The 18,909-nt window shown below is 38.3% G+C and overlaps 1 protein-coding gene across 3 annotated transcripts in view; it reads left to right on the top strand.

The window, feature by feature from the left end:
- ESYT2 (extended synaptotagmin 2) overlaps positions 1-18,909 on the top strand; it is an 82,882-nt gene that overhangs the window by 16,127 nt on the left and 47,846 nt on the right. For all 3 annotated transcript variants that reach the window (XM_048327953.1, XM_048328036.1, XM_048328119.1), the window contains exons 2-4: positions 14,785-14,826; positions 15,415-15,549; positions 17,335-17,411. In XM_048327953.1, coding sequence (XP_048183910.1) covers positions 14,785-14,826; positions 15,415-15,549; positions 17,335-17,411 — 254 coding nt within the window. The remainder of the gene's footprint in view (positions 1-14,784; positions 14,827-15,414; positions 15,550-17,334; positions 17,412-18,909) is intronic.

Genomic DNA, 18,909 nt, shown 5'->3' with positions numbered 1-18,909 from the left:
TATTTACTGCTGATCTCTTAGAGGACATCAACTTCTTGAAACCTGACCACTGTTTATTTTTTGAGTTTTGTTTGTTTTGGTTTTTCTTTTTTTTCAAAAGATCAAATGTTTGTTTTAAACTCCAGATTTCCTACATATTAGCAGTATTTCTTTTCCCTTGGCTTTGTTGAATTGTAAGAACTTGAGTGACAGGACAAGTGACTGAACAAATGTTGCTGTGTACACAAGTCAGAGGATCAAGGACTGTCAAATATCTGTGTGTGTTTTAACTAAAATATTACAAAATGTAGTAGCATGTTGGAGAAAAGGTACTGTGTACCCTTGGGTACTCGTTTACTGCAATTCCACTTGAGGGGTTTCATCTTTCTTTTGCTGTGTATGGACTTCAATTTGTTGCAGACTGATGTGTCTGCTGGGCAGTGTTCATCTGTTTGTGGATGAACATAAATCTCCTTGTGCTGTGAATGTTGTACTTTGGTATAAATTCACTTTCTGATGAAAATTTCAGTACAGTTCTAGAGAGACACTGCAAGCCCAGGGCATTTGCAACTTGCTGGATGTTCTACTGGGCAGATGCAGTATGTGCCAACCCAGTAGCATAAGCACATGATTTCTCCTCAGAGGATGCAGTTTCAGTAGTGTCCTGTCCTTCTGCAGGTTTGATTTAAGTACACTTACCCTGCTTTTTCTAAAATAGCTTCTTGGATAAGAGGTGCTAAGCTCAGTCCTGGGATAGATATTCCAGCTGGAAGATAGGCTGTCCAAACACAATTTCTGTGAATACAAGAATTAAAAGCTGCGGGTGCAAATTTAAAAATCTTTTTACATGCTTGTAAAATCTTTTCAATAAATTATGAAAATACCTTTTCTGCTTTAAAACAAAGTGATATTACTGGGTACGGATTTTTGTTGATGTTGAACATTACCTTGTCATTTGTTGAGGACTTTTTTTCCTGTAAAGTACCTTTTGTTAACATATAGAGTCAAAACAGTAGGACTGATATTTAAGGATGAGGATAATAGTTAATTTGGTTGGGGAGGCAGTCTGGGTTTTGATTCCACCTTGTAGTTCAAACATATGATGTAGCATTCCTAAGTTTAGAAACTTAATTTAGCAGAGAGTGCTTTCAGTGTCTTTCCTTAGCAACCCAGCCTACCAAAACACACCAGAGCTGCCCTTCCAGCTCTGTACTAAGGAATGGTAGGAAACTCCATGCTTTTAAGGTGGAGTTTATAAACAAAAATAGGATAATGAGTCTTGCAATTGTAGGGGATTGGAATTGAGTGGTCAGAGTATTTTCCAATTACATATTTCATTGGTCTTGCATTTTCAATATGATCCTATATGAGGTTAAGGGCTGCCCTAAAACACTAGAGCATCATTTTTGTTTTACGTAAACTTATCTGAAGAGTATTCATAAAATTGAAATGCTTATGGGGTTTTTTTGTTTGGCTTTTTTTTTTGGTAGAGGCTAAGCATTCCTCAAGATAGAAGGGGTGCTGGAGGATGCCAGCAACTACTAAGGGTTACAGCCAGCCTTTGCAGAAGCTGAGAGGGCATTCAGAGAAGGATAACTCCACAGTACTGTTTTACTTTTGATTTTTCCTTAGATATCACTTCTGATTGCTGTGTTAGCTGGACCTTTGATCTTGCCTAGTGCAGAAGTTTCTATGTTATGTGTTGCCAGTGAAATATATGACGTACTTTGCATATCTTTTTCTAACAAATAAAACTGTTCTGTATTTGGTACTGATACACAATCCTTTGAGGGGGACAGAATTGTTCTAGAGTAGAGCGAACAAATCTCATAAACCTTAAAAATTTTAGTGTCTACCTGATTATTAGAAACACTAAGCTTTGTATATGAACCTGGTATAAGTATTTGGTTAAATGCTTGAATGGAAGAACCAGAAGGAGTTACACATGTAAGCTTGCATCTGATACCTGATGCTGTCAGGTTAACCTGGGCTTTCCTCTCTACCATTTGTCACTACACTGAGACCCAATTTAAACATTGCAGCTCTTCTTGGTTTCACTTTATTAGGGTGCTCTGCTTTCTGTTACTTTGTCAGTGAAGTTTTATAGTTTCAGAGAGAGCTAATCACTGATTATTTACAGGTTCCACAAAACTGCCAGACTGTTGGTCTGTACTCTTTATATCTCTGGATCTTGCATTGTGAGTTTCTAGCATTTTGGCTAGAAATTATATGGGGATTTAAAAATATCTGTTATATCGTGCATGATTTCTGATTATATTTAAAAATGTTTTAATATTAGGAATAAGCTCTGGCTGGATAGTACTGGATGCAGTGCAGTATGTAGAAAAACACTTTTGCTGGTGTTGGGTCAGAGTCACTCAAAAGAAGTGTGTGCATATATATATATATATATATATATAGCATATGTATCTATCTTTTTTTTTTTTTTTTTTTTTTTTTTTTTTTTTTTTTTGTTAGTGTAAGTACTAAATAATAAGCATGTAAGCTCTAACTACTGAATGTATTCTACACAGTCGTTTGACTTCTTAGGATGCAGGTTAACCCAGCTTGAATTTTTATTTTTTATGTCCTGATACTGCATTTTAGTTTAGATACCACCACAAAAAAAAAAACCACCCAAGTTCTCCATTTTGCTCTTTTGTATTTTCAAATACAAATTTGCAGTTTGCTCATTCCCAAACCAATAAGAAGTGAATGATACTTGTCATAGTTCACATAGATTTGTTTCAAATGTATTGTGAATTACAGGTTACATTAAAAAGAATGAAAGGTTGGGCTTCAGTACATGGAGATGTTTCAGGCTAAAGACAGGGAAGAAGATTTAATCTGTCTGAGAAAGAGGAGGCTTGCAGAAGGTGGTCGTTGCTTCTTAACACTTACCTTTCCTGAAAGCTGATGCCTATTTCAGGCCTCACAGAACACCTGCATGGTTCCATTGGAGATGAACGGTGTAATCGAGTGAGTGCCAGCAGGAATGAGCTCTCCCTGCTGCAGGAACCTCAGTCTCAGTGGATCAGAGCTCCTGACTGCAGGGTTAGGGAAGCGGGCAGTGGGTCAGTGGAGTAAAAGCTGAAGAAACCGTCAGTGTTTTATTGTAAATACCAGCAACAAGGGTGGCTGACAATTTGGGGCAGATCCCAGCAATTCTTTTCATAGCTGTAGACAGTTCAAAGGACAGTAAGTTGTGCTGTGACACTGGTTGTATAAGCTGTTTTGAAAGCTAATGTTTAGCAATCCAGAGAGGAAAATTTGTCTTCTGTTGACTGTTGAGAAAATAAAACACTCTGGCATGCACTGGGGTGGGAACATGCCTGGATTCTCAAGGGAACTGAAAAGGAATTTGTTATAGAGACTTGAAAGTACAAAAGTGGTCATGTTTTTGAAATGTGACAAATTCAAAATATTGTGCTAATGCCTTTATAATTTTATGTTAAAACCCAAAAGCTAGAATTTCAAGGTATTAAGACTTTATTTGTAGAAGGAGAACAAGAAATGAAAGTACTCCTGGGAATAAAAGAGTAAAGTCAATAATGTCAAAAAGGAGTACTGTGCAAGCTTTTTAAGTGGTAAAATTTGGTGAGTCCTGAGAGCTATGGTTCATCCTATGCTTTTTAGCAGTTTAAACATTTAAAATCTGGGTCTTTGCTTTCAGTAATTGCAGTGCTTGTGGGAATTTGGAGATGTGCTAATGCAGTCTGTCATTAAATGTTTCATTTTGTAAACCTTGGTTCCACTACTTCTCTGTAACATGGTGTGAGAGCAAGACACAGTCAGTATAAATCCAGTTCTTGGTATTTTGCTTGTATAGAGTCTTATGCTATTAATTTTTTTTTTTCCTTGTCCTGGCCCTCTGTTGGACATCAGCATTTAAAATATAATTGTTACTGCTGTGAATGCCTGTTGAAGGTGAGATTGGAAAAGGGCATCCTACTGTCCTAAGAGTTCATAATGAGTTCTGGTCTTCTGAATGAGGTAGTGGTATAAATAAAAACACTATTGTAAATGTGGATAGTAAACAGTCAAAATGTTAAACCTAAATTCTTATGTTTCCTCACTTTAAGAAGTGCTCAACAGGTGTGTGACATGTGAAAAATGTCTCTTCCTGTGTCAGGATATCAGTCTTCTGTCAGAGGTTCTGGATGTTGAGCCCTCAGAAGTGGAAACCATTAAAAGGTTCCTGCAACCTAATACCCCCATATACCTTCTACTTTTTTATTATGATTTTTACTATCCTGTCTCACTCCAAACTGAGCACTGAAAACTTGCTGGTTTTTTTTTTTGAGATGGAAAGTGAAAAAGAAATGTGAACATGGTGATCCAGGAAAAATTACAAGATATTAAACTGCAGTGAAAATAAAGCAGTTTGGCTACAGAATTGACTTCATCTCTGTATTGAAGCCTGAGTTATGATATATATTACTAATATACGAGTACTTGAAGTTAATTCTGAAATTAGGGTGTGCTAGAAGGTGGATCTGCAGTAGTGGACTAAAGGCTTCAAGTTTTCTGTTCAGAAAGAAGTAAGAACTGAGCAAAGCAAACCCATGTGGTTTCCTCTGGCAGACATCCTGTGCTGTGTTTAGGGTAGATTCTGCACCAAGATAACAGAGAGAACCATGCCAATATACTTCCAGATATTTGGAAGGAACCTCTGTAACCTTTACTGGTAGAGAAAGGGATTTTTTTTTTTTCATGTTGTTCATCAGGTAATTAAGCTTGGATGCTTCTGGAAGTTAATGATGGTTGGTTTTTAATTTCTAGGCTGAACCTCTATCTTCCAGTTGGGGCTGCAGAGGCTGAGTGTCAGGCTAGAAGTAGGATTTCCCAGTTCCCTTACTAGCAGACTACTGTGCTGTCATTCTTCCAGAGCAGCTGCTTATAATGCCTATCCCGGAGGATTTTGTTATAGCAAGCTGCTGCTAAGTAGGAGGTCTCTGGGTAACTTTCTTTTGTGGCATGCTGGCTCCATCTCTGCAAAAATAGCAGCACTTAAGCAAATTCTATCAGTTTTGGTATTGGTGAGTCAAACTGCTGAAAAGTAATGCAGCTCTTGACACGTCTCACTGCCACTGTGAGTGAAGCGTATTTAATAGCTGTTGAAGTGAAAGCTGTGCATGAGAAAAATGAAACTGCTGTGCTTCGAAATGGCTCAGCATCCTTCACTTTTGAATTGCACCACTTACTTCTGGGCTGCTTTTTCAGTCATATCAGAGCTCTGGAGCCTCTTTTAGGCAGGGTTTATCTTTTGCAAATACATCATTATTTTGCATTGCCAAAGACATTGTTTGCCATAGAAACTGGGGAGAATATCCAGGTGAAAATATTCTGGTGGTGGTGCAGGGCTGCATAAGGATGGATTCTGAATCCTCAGCTGCCAGAACTATAAGCTGACCAGGCTTTTGCTGGGCTGCTAGCAAAAATTGGCAGATTGCTAATTTTCTAAATACTATTCCAATGAATTCTGCAATGAGAAGGAAAACAGAGGGACAACTCCCTCAATTACAGTCCTGTATATGCATTTAATATATAATACATTTTTTAAAATAATCTTAGTAAAGTAGCATGTTTGTATTTAAATGATAAATGTAGACATAGTTATTGGTAAAATATAAAAAAAGCATTTTGTATTTCGAATAAACTGTATGCTTTAATTTTAGCACAGCAGAAAGGTAGATATGGGATCCCTCTGTGGAGTTTGGGTGTGTGTATGGGCAGTGGTGGCTCTTGGCAGCATTTTAGGAAGGCCTGGTTTATGGTAGTTTAGCCTTTACTTTACAAGACGCAGCCTATGTGCTGCTAGTTGTTTTCCTGGTCTCCCAGATATGGTACCTATGAATATATATTTTAGGAAATAATGTCCTTCAGGCCATACCAGGATGCTGAAATGTCCTGTGTATGTGAATTGCTGTTTATTCCAGGTTTGAACTACTCAGTATGTTAGGCTTTTCTTTAGACCTTTAAGAAAGGGAAGAGGAGCAGAGGTAACAGAAGGTTGCAAGGAACTTAAACTTTCTTTACCTTACAAAGAACCTTAGTTTTATTACTTGAGGTGTATGAATTCTATTGTAGTAGCTTTCCTGTGTTAGCACTTAACCCTGCGGGTGTTGAAAACCTGTTTGTTTCAATTTCTCCAACCACCAGCTTGTTTTGTGTTTAATTGCTGTGTTGGAGAAATTACTTTTCACCCTGATGCTCACAGTGACTGAAGCAGATAGCTCAGGATAGTGGGGAGTACAGAGATCCCCTTGGAAAACACATGCTGAACAGCTGTCTGTAATTTGTTGTGGCACTGCACAAGACTTGAACTTACAGAGGCAGCTCATGTGGGATGACAGTGTTTGTGCTGGTAGAGTGTTTTGGGAACATCTGGTGGGATACCAAATACGTGTTTCTAGAGCCACTCTTGTCTTATAGGTGCAAATCTGACTCAAAAGGCATGTAACTGTTTCTTTCATAAGGGTTTATGTTGCTTTCCAGCATCTTGTCCAAACACTTAAATGGCTTATGTTCCAGTTTATAAATAAATACAGCCCTTCACCTTGCTTGGTATTACAGCTGTTTCTTTCGTTTAAGCATGTTTCCACTTTTTCCAATATTTCCGTTTTTCTTTGAGGGTTTATCATGATCATCGAGCCATGGCAAAAACTCTAGGGCCCTTCCCCACCTCCTTTATCTCTGTATCTTACTCTGTGTGTGTGTACTCTGTGTGTCAAGGGGGATAGTTTTATATTTTCCCCTACCCTTAGTTCTCTGATGTTTGATTTTTGAAAAATTTTTTGTTTGTTTGTTCATGGACAATTACTGTCAAACCCTATACTGCTTATTTTGTAACCCTTTTAGATTAGTTGATACTGATTTATATGGGTCTTTCTGAATGTTATTTTGTGAAGTACCCTATGGACATAAATACTGTGTTTCACAAAACTGATTTTCTAAATTCAGTCTGCTTCTGGACCTTCCAGATGTTTCTGTTGAAGGACGTGGCACATGCAGCTCATCTGTAATGATTCTCAGGGAAACTGTTTCAAGAGTCCTGGCTGAATCCTCCTGCTGCAAACACACAGCATTTGTAGTCCTGAACATGAATTTTGCTGTGCAAAGGCTAATCATTTTAATATATTTAAAATGGAAAACAGAAAATCCATCCCAAGGCATGATAAACAGAAACTGAATCAGATTACCAGAAGTAATGGAAATAGCTGTTTGTTAGTTTAGTAACAAGGGCCTACAGGATTTTTGAGGAACTCTCATTATTAGCATTACCCTTCTCTTTCAGAAATACTGAATCCTGCGGTTCTGCAACAGTAAATATTTTGTGGGATTTTCTTTTATTCAGAAGAGGAGAGAGCCAGGGTATTTCTGGTATTGATAGAGATTAGGAAAATTTCTCGGCTAACCCTGGAGGTGAAATACTGAAATGACAGGAGACAGCCTGGCTGCTCTGCTTTCCCTCACAGCCCCCTTCTTTACCTCCCATCAGAAAGGAGTGGTTGTCTCCCCAGTGCTGTTTGAGAAGCCTCTTCAGATTGTGTCAAGTAGCAGAAGGGTCGTTTCCTCTGTGGGAGGAACAAACAGTTCACCTATTGCTGCTCCTTGTTTCTTCTGAGAGTGAGGGGGGTGATTGCTGGCTGGAATACCATGGGATTAAGCTATTAGCCCTGCTCAGCTGTTTTACCTAAAATGTCCTTAGGCCAGCCTGCTTTACCAACTGGAAAACACTGTAGTGAATAGCTGTTAAATTGAGCTTGAATATCACTATATGACACGATTTATTCTATCATGCTGGGCTTCTTCTTTTAGTAACTTTCTCTGGCATTTTGAGTTACAAGTGCAGTGAGTTTAGACAAATTGTCAGCTATAATTCAAAAGATAATTTAATTTTAGTGTGTTTTGGTTTTTTGCCACACCTCCCGGCTTTAGGCTTAATGGTTAAATAACTGCTTATGTTTTACATTCAGAAAGTTTTAGAGCACTAATTTGGGCTTCTGTCCTGAATTTCCTTCTGTGGTATGGTCTCTCTATCCGCTGATGATGCATGAGGAGACTATGAAAACTTACTGTGATTCCTTTACACATTTTTACATTTAAACTAGACAAATGTACTTTTGATAGAGAGGAGGATTTTAGTATGTAATTTTAGCTTTCCAAAATAAGCAGAAGGGATTGGCATCTAATAGAAAAGGTATTTGTGAAATAGCTGGAAAACTGCTCAAGAATACTTTGCTGCATTGTAACTGTATTGAGAAACTTGATTATATTGTGTGGCCTTAAAGTGACTGGTATATTTTCTTTAAGATTTACATCTGGAGCAACAAATAATCAGTGCAAATGGAAGGAACTAAGCATAAATTAAGTGATGCTGAGTCAGTTAAGTATGTGTTAAACATAGCTATGATAATACATTATTTTTAATGTAAAGTATGCTGAGTTGGAAGTGACTCATCAGGATTGTTGAGTCCAATTCCTGGCCCTATGCAGGACACCCCAAGAATCACACCATGTGCCTGAGAGCGTTGGGATTCTTGCCTTTTAATCCTTGAATGTTAAAAGGAAGAAACCCAACATTTTGGGGGGTTTCGGGGCTTTTTATGTGTTGTTGTTCTTTGTTTTTTCTTTTTCTTTGAATCTAATCTGCTTTTATTGCTTCCTTTTCTTACATTGCTGTAATATACAATTCGGGAGAAAGTGGTTGGTTTGTAGCAAATACAGTTTTCAGGTTTTGGAATGCTCTGGTCAATACCTGTAGTTTTGTACTTTCCATACAGTTGCTGGGGGGTTTTTATCTGAGTTCATGTGAATAATACTTAGGACCTATGTGTTAATCATAATCATCAAATAGATGTTAAATTTAACAAGGGTTGTCTGATAAATACCTTTAAGGATGGAGAAAGCTTTCAAAGATAATTTTTAAAAGAAAAATGTTTTACAGTGAGGGGATCAGTGAATAGCAACAGCTATTATGCAATTTATATTTAAAAGTAGATTATTAGTACCTGTAATTTGTGGTGAGAGCAATTCACCATTACTTAAAGAAGGGTGCTGTCTTTCCTTCTGAATTTCTTGTCAATGCTTGGTTTTAGTGACATTTATGTAGATAAGTGAAACTTCCTTTATGTGAATGAAGAGTTGTATTTAAGGCATTAGTTATTATTTGCACTTTGAAGCTTGTTTCATATTATTTGCTGATTGCTATTTGACTTTTCAAAATTTCCCACCAATCCTTAGTCCATGGCATTTGAGTGTAATAGTCATTATTCTGTGTCTAGCCTTGTTTCCTTAGAAATATGCAGGTGATAATCTTGCTAGAAAACTGAGTCACTAATTTAGCCAGTATGAAGAGTGTATGTAGAGAGTTTGAAAAATAAAATAATTGTGGGTAAGAAGCATTTCTACTGTTGTTACTGTTGTTTTATTGTTAGTGATTTTCTTTGTCCCTTTTTTCTATTGTCTTCTAGGACAGAACAAAAAACTGCATTCCTTGGGCTCTTTCTGGTATTTTATTGATCATTACAAAAAACACTGTGTTCTGAATTGAGTTTTTGAAAGTGCAGGATCTGAGCATATCAGAAATAGGAAGTAAATCTGAAAGTTGTTTAGAGCTAAGTACAAGCAGTTGTGTGAGAAAGCCAAATCATGTCTTTTTAATGTGCAGAAACACATCTTTTGAGCACTTCCAAGTATTTTGCAAGGTAATGTTTAATAATACCACATTCCTGGAACATGTAATATTATGATGTTTTTGGTGTTGAACATGGTTGTTAGAGCATTTCTTGCAACAGTTCTCTCTTGTTATACTTTGCTTTAAATAATAAATTACTACACTGATGGTTGTAATGACGGTACTTGCCAAACCTGCATGAGCAATTTACTAACAGAAGCCAAGAGGAAAACGCTTTTAGTCTTTAACTGTCTTAGCTGAAATCTTGACTTCTGTCTCTTTCTGTCATGCTTGTCAATAGATTTTTATACAAGAATTAACAGATTTTGCACATCAGTTAGTCTGATTCTTGCTTCTGGCCATAAAACGTTTGTGCAGTTGCTTCAATGCTGTTGTGTCAGTCCTGACTGATCCAGCGTACCAACTTCCATCCGTCAGGCTTTCTTCTGTTGTCTATGCATAAGATTGTGTTTGAAGTCAAAAACTCTTAAAGCAAAATATAACTTTGCCACTAATATTGTGGTCTCATATAGCAGGCTAAAAATATATGGGATTAGTAGATTGATAAATATTTTGTTCTTTGTTTTCAGACAACCTGGGTTTGTAGCATCTAAAGATTAAGTAAAACTCAGCTTTTGATTCAAGGTTGACTTAACTGAAAATTTCACAGTCTTGAAAATGTAAGGTTCTCTGCTCTTTTTTGAGTGTCAGAATAGACACCAAACTGAATTGTATTAAAAGTGGAATGAGCTAGCAGAAAAGCAAGAATGGAAAAGGGATGAGAATCGGCAGTGGAAGATACTGTATTATTTATTGCCTATTATCACATGCAACTGCAGGAGTAAACTAGGCTTATATAATTGGCTTAGTGCCAACTTGTTGTAGTCGCTAGGTTTAGTTAGCAAGCTGCAGCTTTCCTGAGAACTCAGTGGAGCTGCTTAGGGCAGTGCGACCCTGTCGCTATCCCGTAGTCCATTTCAGACGTCCCTGCGGTTTTGCTCTGGCAGCTATCAGCTTTACAACACAGTGATGGCAAAGGGGGCGAGAAGGGTCTCTCTATAAGGTTTTAAGAGGATCTTTGAATAGTTACATCTTGTCCCAGCGATCCCCAGAGGCAGAGAGACCTCCTGATCCGAGTGCTGGAGGTTTTCTCGGGGGCTCAGGGGTGGTACATGGGCCCAGTTGGGGTACAGGAACCACTAGGGAGGACCTGAGGGAGTGTCCAGGGCTAGGGGCAGGGGAACATGGCAGGGGGAACAATGTGAAAGGCATTTAATAAGTGAATCAGTGGGAAATACAACACTACACCAACTCATGTAACTGTAGGAGCATGATAGGTGTGGCACACTAAAGGACAAGTAATTATTAAATCTGTGGAAAAATTAAGAACCATGTCCTGTTAAGCAAGGTCTTAATAAAGACTATAGAGTAGATAAAATCAAAAATGAATAAATTAGCATACATGGCTAGATATTAGTATCTGTGGCCTCTTGGTTGTTTCCCAACCTATTTCAAATGTTTCTGCATAATTTGGGACTGAATGTGAAGAGTGCTTGATAGGTGCAAGAGAGATGCTACCTCTTTTCCTCATTCTACAGCGGTGTACTGCATGTCAGCTGTGTGCGTGGTGCAGGAAACGTGGCCTGCGCCTTAGGAAGTTTATACTCTGAATCTGGGAAGTTGGATCACCCTGTGGAGGAAGGTGAATTTTATCTGGGCTGAGGTTATATTTAGAACGGGAAGCCTCTCTCAGTCTAGTGTGTCTCTTCTGTTGAATGTCAACTGGATACTTGTACAGAAGACTAAAAATGAGTGGTGAACATGACAACTGTTATATCTTGCATTACTCACAGCAGACAGGTTTGCTTTTGGTATTTCTGTGAATTTTCTTTCCCTTTCCTCATCTGTGTGTTTAATTGGTTGTTTCTATTTATTTTAGTTGGTTGCTGTTCATTGCAATGGCTGTAGAACCATAGAATTTAGGAAAAGACCTCCAAGATCGACTCCAACTATTAATCTGACACTGCTAGATCCACCACTAAACTGTCCCTAAATGCCATAACTGCAAGACTTTTTTAATACATCCAGTAATGGTGACTCTGCCACTTGCCATGGCAGTCTGTTCCAATGCTTGACAACCCTTTCCATGAAAAAATTTTTCTTATATCCGTTCTAAACCTCCCTGGTGCAACTCGAGGCTGTTTCCTCTTAGCGTCTGTCTTTTTTACATGGGAGAAGAGAGCGACTGTCACCTGGCTACAACCTCCTTTCAGGAAGTTGTAAGGAGCAATAAGGTCTCCTCTGAGTTTCCTTTTCTCCAGGATAAACAACCCCAGCTGCTGTTTACCAGCACCTCCAGGTCCATTCCAGCAGGTCCAATTTCCAGCCACTCTGTCCCTAGCCTCTAGCACTACCTGGGATTGTTGTGACCTAAATGCAGGACCTGGCATTTGGCCTTGTGGAACCTCATACCATTGGCCTTGGCAATGTGTTCAGCCTGACCAGATCTCTCTGCAAACCCTTCCTGCCCTCCAGCAGATCAACACTCCCACACAACTTGGTGTCACCTGCAAACTGACTGAGGGCTCAATCGATCCCTTCATTCAGATCATTGATACCAACAGTAGTGTCCCCAGTACTGAGCCCTGTGGAACATGCTTGTGACCAGCCAGAGTTACAGCCATGGATGTAACTCTGTTCTCCACCACTCTATGGGCCTGGCCATCCAGCCAGTTTTTTACCCAGCTAATTGTACACCAGTCCAAACCATGAGCAGCCAGTTTCTCCAGGAGGATGCTGTGGGAAAACATGTCAAAGGCTTCACGAAAGTCAGGGTCGACACGTCCACAGCTGGTTCACGCTGTCATACCAGTAGATCAGCAGCATGATCTTTCCTGGCACCAAAGTCAGAGTGACAGGCCTGTAATTCCCCAGGCCACTGTGGATGGGGTTACATTTGCTGACCTCCAGTCACTTGGGACCTCCCCAGTTAGCCAGGACTGCTGGTAAATGTTGGGGAAGTGGCTCTGTGAGCACTTCTGCCAGCTGCCCCAGTACCCTTTGGTGGATCCCTTCCAGCCACAGAGACCTGTGCTTGTCTCAGTGGTGTAGCAGGTTGCTGACTATTTCCTCTTGGATTACGGTGGTCTCCACTATGTGGAACAGCTCTGCAGTTCTCACCCTGTGAAACTGAACATCACTGATAGCTCTAGCTCTCCTAAGCAAATCAGAATGAACTCTGTTGATCCAACATCATGCACAAGTCATTACTGAGAATTGGCACCTTTTCTGTTTGCAGATTCAGAAGACAAATATTTTAGACAAAGATCAAAATGTTATTTATTAGCATAGGGGTTAACAGTATTCATGCTTTCTGTTCCTTTAACGTTTTGACCATTGAGAGCAACTTGAGAACCCTGCAAGACAAAAACTGAGTGTAAGCTCTGTTCAGCTGTAATTTTGTGTACATACTTGTAACTGCTGGTGTTGCAAATGTTGAAAAAAAAAAAATTCAGTATTTTTTGTTTGCAAAAAGCAGACACCACCCCCAGCCCTCTAAGTACGGAGCTCTGACATTCTACCCACCATAATTTTATAGGAAATTAATTATAAATAAACAAAATAACATGGTTCCCAAATCATTCCATCTGTTATTAATAATTCTATTTTTTAAAACTTATTTAGTAAAATAAACCACGTTTAATGTTTTTTCTTACAGCTAAACTGGTGCAAAAATGATTTTGCACCACTTGTAATAGTTTTGAGAGATACCTGATATACTTGAAAAACATAATTTGAAAAAGATGCTGAGAACTTCTCTTGGCAGTGGAAGATAGCAGCATTTGTAATTCTTCAAGAATCTGTAGAAGCATAGGACTTACCTTTGTTATGGACCTGGGGATGTTGAAAAAGGAACAGACTGGAGAGATAACTGTGACATTATTGATTATGCTGCAGGGGCCAATCCTCCAGCATAGCAAAAACGTGGAGGTTTAGATGAAAGTAAAGACTGGTCTGAGGGTAGATTGAGTATATGAAGAATATGTTAGTGCTGATTGTTAATTCAAGAACTGAATAAAAACTGAAAAAAATTGTTAGTGGGGCTTGCTATCAAATTCATCTTGTTGAAAATACGGTTTAAAGAGTACGTCTGTCACTGACTGTTCTCATCTGGGATATGCATAATAAAAATAGCTGCTTTTGGAGCCGGTGGTACAATCTGTTATGCTATGAAGAGATTAAGACTTCGCAATTCAGTTAAGTAGAGACAGTGCTTCACGAAAGTCACTATATGTAGGTCATGGTTTTTTAGTCTGTTCAAAGGCTCTTTGTGCTTGGGAGGTGTGATCTGCATCTTGTCCTACAGCCTGTGAGTCTCTAAAGAAATGCTTGTTAGCTCTGCTTCTTCAGGGCTTTATTTTTGTTCGGTGGTGATTTTTGGTTGGGTTTTTTGTGTATGTGTGTGTGTGTGTAAAATGTACAGCTACTAACTGTGCTCTCCTTCTATGTCTGGAAAACTGTGTCTGTTCTTCCAGCATTTAATTGATGTTTTCATATTGCCTTGGGTGTTTTCTGCCCCGTGTATGAACTGTCATACTGTCTCTGACTAGTTTCTGTAGTTGTTTAAGAAAAGAAGTCACTAGAAATGTCTTTCGAAGGGCTTTTGGCCAAACTTAAATCCATATTCCTGAGCTTCAACTTCACTGACTAAATATTTATAGCCATGGTTTATTGATATTGAAAAAGATTTGGCATGAATGAAAGGAAGTAGAAGTGCAGGCAGTTAGGACTCTGTCATGTGTGTTGTGTTAATATTGGTTGACACAAGATGTCTTGGCTGTGCTTGTTTTTTAGTTTGTTTATGGTGTTTACAGCAACACTTCACTCCAGATGCTACTATTAGAAACCAGTCCAAGCATATATTTATATAGTTCAGAAATGAGTTCATATTTTTATCTGCTTGTATGCTGATTCTCTTGTCAAGAATGTTAACTGTTCAATATGTTGTCCACTGTCTAGGGAGATCCCTAAGCTTTCCGGTATTATAAATGACTGGACACAGTTGACTAAAATTATTTCGTATTTGAATTAATTTTTTGTTTTGTGTTTTGTTTTGATTTTTTTAGGTACATTTTCCAGACACAGAGAGAGCAGAATGGCTCAACAAGGTAAGGAGAAACATTGATCCCAAATGGGAAGGAGCGGGAGGGAAAGCTGAGATTAAAATAAAAGGTGAGGCAAGAGCCTGAGAACAGAGTAGTTTTAACATTATGCTTTATACACTTGAAGTCTCTGGTTGTTGATCCAGTTAGTCACAAGAAAGATTAAATTTAGTTTCATGGTCCTGAAGTTGTGAGTTTTGTAAATGATTTTAAGTGTCACTACAGTAATGACAGCTGTAATTGTGTGGAAGTCATAGCAGCTGTAAACACAGTCTTTAATTTTCTACTTGTCTGGGATACTTTCCAGTTACTGTAGGTTCCTGACCTATAATCTAAAAATAAATGAAATTTATGGTTTTGATTTGTGTGTGTGATAATTTAAGATATAAATCTACGTAGCTTGCTTTTTAAAAAATATCTTTCATCAAAGAGCATAGAAGAACATGAGTTAATTAGAAAATAGTAAGAAAAAAGCGATATAGAATCTTCAGATAGAAAATTCAGATGCAGTGAAGTTCTGACTTTTTTACATTTATAACTTATGCATGTATTCAAGAACTGTACTTCCATGTAGATTTCTTTTTTCCTCCTTAGACTGTAAAACAGATGTGGCCTTTTATTTGTCAATTCATTGAGAAACTCTTCCGAGAGACCATAGAACCAGCAGTAAGAGGCGCAAACAACCACCTCAGTACCTTCAGTTTTACAAAGATTGATATTGGTCATCAGGTCAGTGTCCAATGAAGTTTTTTTAAGAGATCCTGTTTTACATACCATTTTCATGTAGTCTGTTCAAATCTACACAGAAATATTTCTCAGTGACACTTGCTCATAAGCCTGATTCTGGTTTCTGTTGTAACAATAAACTAAAAATGTGTGGGTTTTTTAGAAGAGGCTTTACTATGTTTTGTGGGATCTATGCTTCAGAAACTTGACTGAGAATTTGGAGAGGACTCAAAGTGTAGTAATGCCTTGTCACATGAAGAGTTCACAGCAATGTGATTTTAATATTGTTCATGTAATGCTTTATGTTAAGTGAGCAGGGACCATTATCCTTTTCCCAGATGATCCAAGTGCAGTTTTCTTGTAACAGATGCACTTCTAATCATGTTATGTGTGGATTCAATGGCAAGGCTGCTGGCTTGGCTTTCCAAAGGACTGCATATAGCACAGCATTAAGGAGCATACAGATGTTTGTCTTCTGTTTCATCCCATGGAAGAAGGGGTTGCACATGCTTGCAGAAGAGCCTGTTTGACCAATGCAAGCTGAGTTCCCTCTGCTTGCAATGAGTTCAGCGCTACTTAATCTTCTCTGCAGCAACCAGAACTTTACTGCTTTGAGATGCAGTTGAACAGCTTTTGTTTGAAGTTGCCTTTCGTGTTCCTATTGTGTGTGTCATAAATAGAATTTCAAGTAAGGATTTAAAAATCAACACCTCCACACACCCCCAAGTGTTAGGAAACCTGAAATTAATTTCAGGTGTGATAGAGGGGAATTGTTTTTCTCTATTTGTGACTCTGTTTCATGTAGGTTACAATTCATTATGCTTTACTGGACCTTTTGTGTGTTGGATTTATTATTTTTTTAAATTGTAAATCCTTTTACACAAGGCCTCTGTCCTGCCCTAGATGTAGTTGTATTACAGACTGTAGCATTCCTTTTAAGCCATACTAATTTTAAGTAGGTTTTAGATTAGCACCCAGACCTCTGTATGGTTCTGAAGTTGGATTGAGTAATCTTTGACATGACAAACAGCTATTCTTACTTTATACTGCAGCCTTGATTGAGTGGATTGAGCTGCACAGCCCCAAGACAGCAGTGAGATTTTGGTTTTACGTAAATTATCAAAAAGGTGTAAAAAGAAATACGACAATTTTTCCAGAAAGGAAAAACTCAAAAGTGAGGTTGTTGGTCATCCTCTCCTGCCTAGTGTTTGATGAATGTTTGAGGCTTCAGAGTGTGTGCTTGATACGTGTTAGTTCTGTATGAGGAAGGGAGAGAGGCGAGAGTGTCAACACAATGATTTAGAGAGAGAGAGCACAGAGTGGTTGACATAACTTTTTTTGGGAGTTATGGATTCTTTTCCATCTATCGTCACTAAATTCTACTTGAGGCAACTACCTTTTTGTGAATTAAATTGAACTTGTTGTTGTAGTTGCACAGAAAAGAATGCTTTAGGAGTGTTAGACATACACCTGTACAGAAAAATCGGATATTTATGCAGGGGAGAGGGAAAGCTTGATTTTTAAATATTTTATAAATCTTGAAGTTTAGTGGTCTATACCCAGGGTAATTGCCAGAAGGATTGTGGTTAAGTGGATCCCAGCAAGGTAATTTTTACTCTTGAAATAAGAATTCAAACTAAATTGATAGCCTTACTTCACACCTTTTAATGTTTATAGTAGATTCTTAACTTCAGGCCTGAATGTGCCTCTCTTCGCCTTTATTTCAAACTTAAGAGTTTAATATGCTTCTGTAGAAGAATCCAACTTTTACTTGCTTCATTGTTCCAGCCTCTGAGGATAAATGGTGTAAAAGTGTACACTGAAAATGTGGACAAAAGGCAGATCATTTTGGATCTTCAAATCAGGTAAACTTTATTACCATATTTCAGTGGGGTCTATGCTTTATAATATGCACATTGTTTGATTTGCCAGTTATGTTGGCCTGAAAGGAGAATTGCTTCATTATGCAAATGTAGTTAGTTCTAATTGTGTATGAATGCAGGAAGAAACTGCATGCTGTAAATAGCATTTATCTGAGGGAAATGGAATATCAACTCTGTTTGGTTTCATTATTAAAGTAATGTTTGTTAATAAAGAAATACTTTCCAAAGATAAAGCACTATCTTCGATTTTTTTTCCTGATGTATTAATACTTTGCCATTAAATTTAGTCTGAAATCTAAGATGTAAGATTTTTTGGGTTTTTTACTTTTCTCAGTTACTTAGATTCTTTTTATAAACATAGTATTAGAAAAAATTAATGATAGCAACAGAAGTATTTGTGCTTACTTTACCCAGAGTACTGTAAAATGTCAGAATGATTGTGCTTCATCGCTTCACGTTTCTTTGCCATTTCATCCTAGCCCCTTTTATATAGGTTTTTCAGTAGGTCTACCCTACATTTAACCAAGTCATTCTCAACACAATCCGCAGTTGCAGAGTTTTTTGGAAGTTCAGTCAGTGAACCCAGAAATGTTTTTATAATTGACCATCATAGGTCTGTGTTACAGTGAGTATTTTTGCCTGGTCATGGGTTATGGAGAGGCCAAATTTGTCAGTCATTGGCAGTTGAGCAAAGAGCAGCCTTCTGTGTTCCTCACTGCTTCCCTGGCAGTAGCCAGAAGGGTCACTGGGCATCTCAGCTTCAGAGTCACTTCCAAAATTTGAATGTGGTTATTCTTAATTTTGAATTATTTTTTTAAAGCTCTGCTATGCTGAAGCCTCCGCTGCTTTGGCAGAGCTGGGCAGGCCCCAAAATGATGAGAGAAAATGCTGCTGTCTCCTTCCCTGGGTTCCAGAGCAGGTGGGGGCTACATCTGTGAGCAGAGCCCAGTCTTTAGTTAACTGAATCACTTTATTTCTCTAGGAAAAAGACAGCTATCCAAACCAGGGATTGGTGTTCCTGGACAAAATACAACAGGATTAACTCTTGAGAGCTTATTTCACTGGATGAATGTGTTAGCCCTAATGGAGAAATTTCCTTCAGTTTTCTTTGTTGGCACTTTTGACAGCAGCTGTGAGAGCAGCCTCACCTCTGCAGATATAAGCCCTCAGGAAAACAATTTTGTCTGACCACAAACAGACCATAGAAATTGTTTTTGAGAAGCTGTTTCTGTTCCAAGACCACTTCTTCCCTTTAAAGCAGAACTATTCACAGGAAGACAAGAGTAAATCTAGTATTTTTTGGTTTTTTTATTTCTGCTCATCCTCATGAAGTAGGTAAAAGTAAAAAGGCCAGTAGGTTTGTACAAAAATTTCAGGAATAATGTCCTGTTATGTAGACCTGAAGGAAATCTCTACCCATATGTCTCACTTGCGGCCTACTTAGAGAAGTGGTAGACTGTAGATACAAAAATGCTGCTAG

Source organism: Corvus hawaiiensis, chromosome 1 (assembly GCF_020740725.1).
Source record: "Corvus hawaiiensis isolate bCorHaw1 chromosome 1, bCorHaw1.pri.cur, whole genome shotgun sequence".
Classification (NCBI taxonomy): Eukaryota; Metazoa; Chordata; class Aves; order Passeriformes; family Corvidae; genus Corvus; species Corvus hawaiiensis.
Note: the sequence above shows the minus strand (reverse complement) of the source record. Positions and strands in the feature narration are given on the sequence as shown.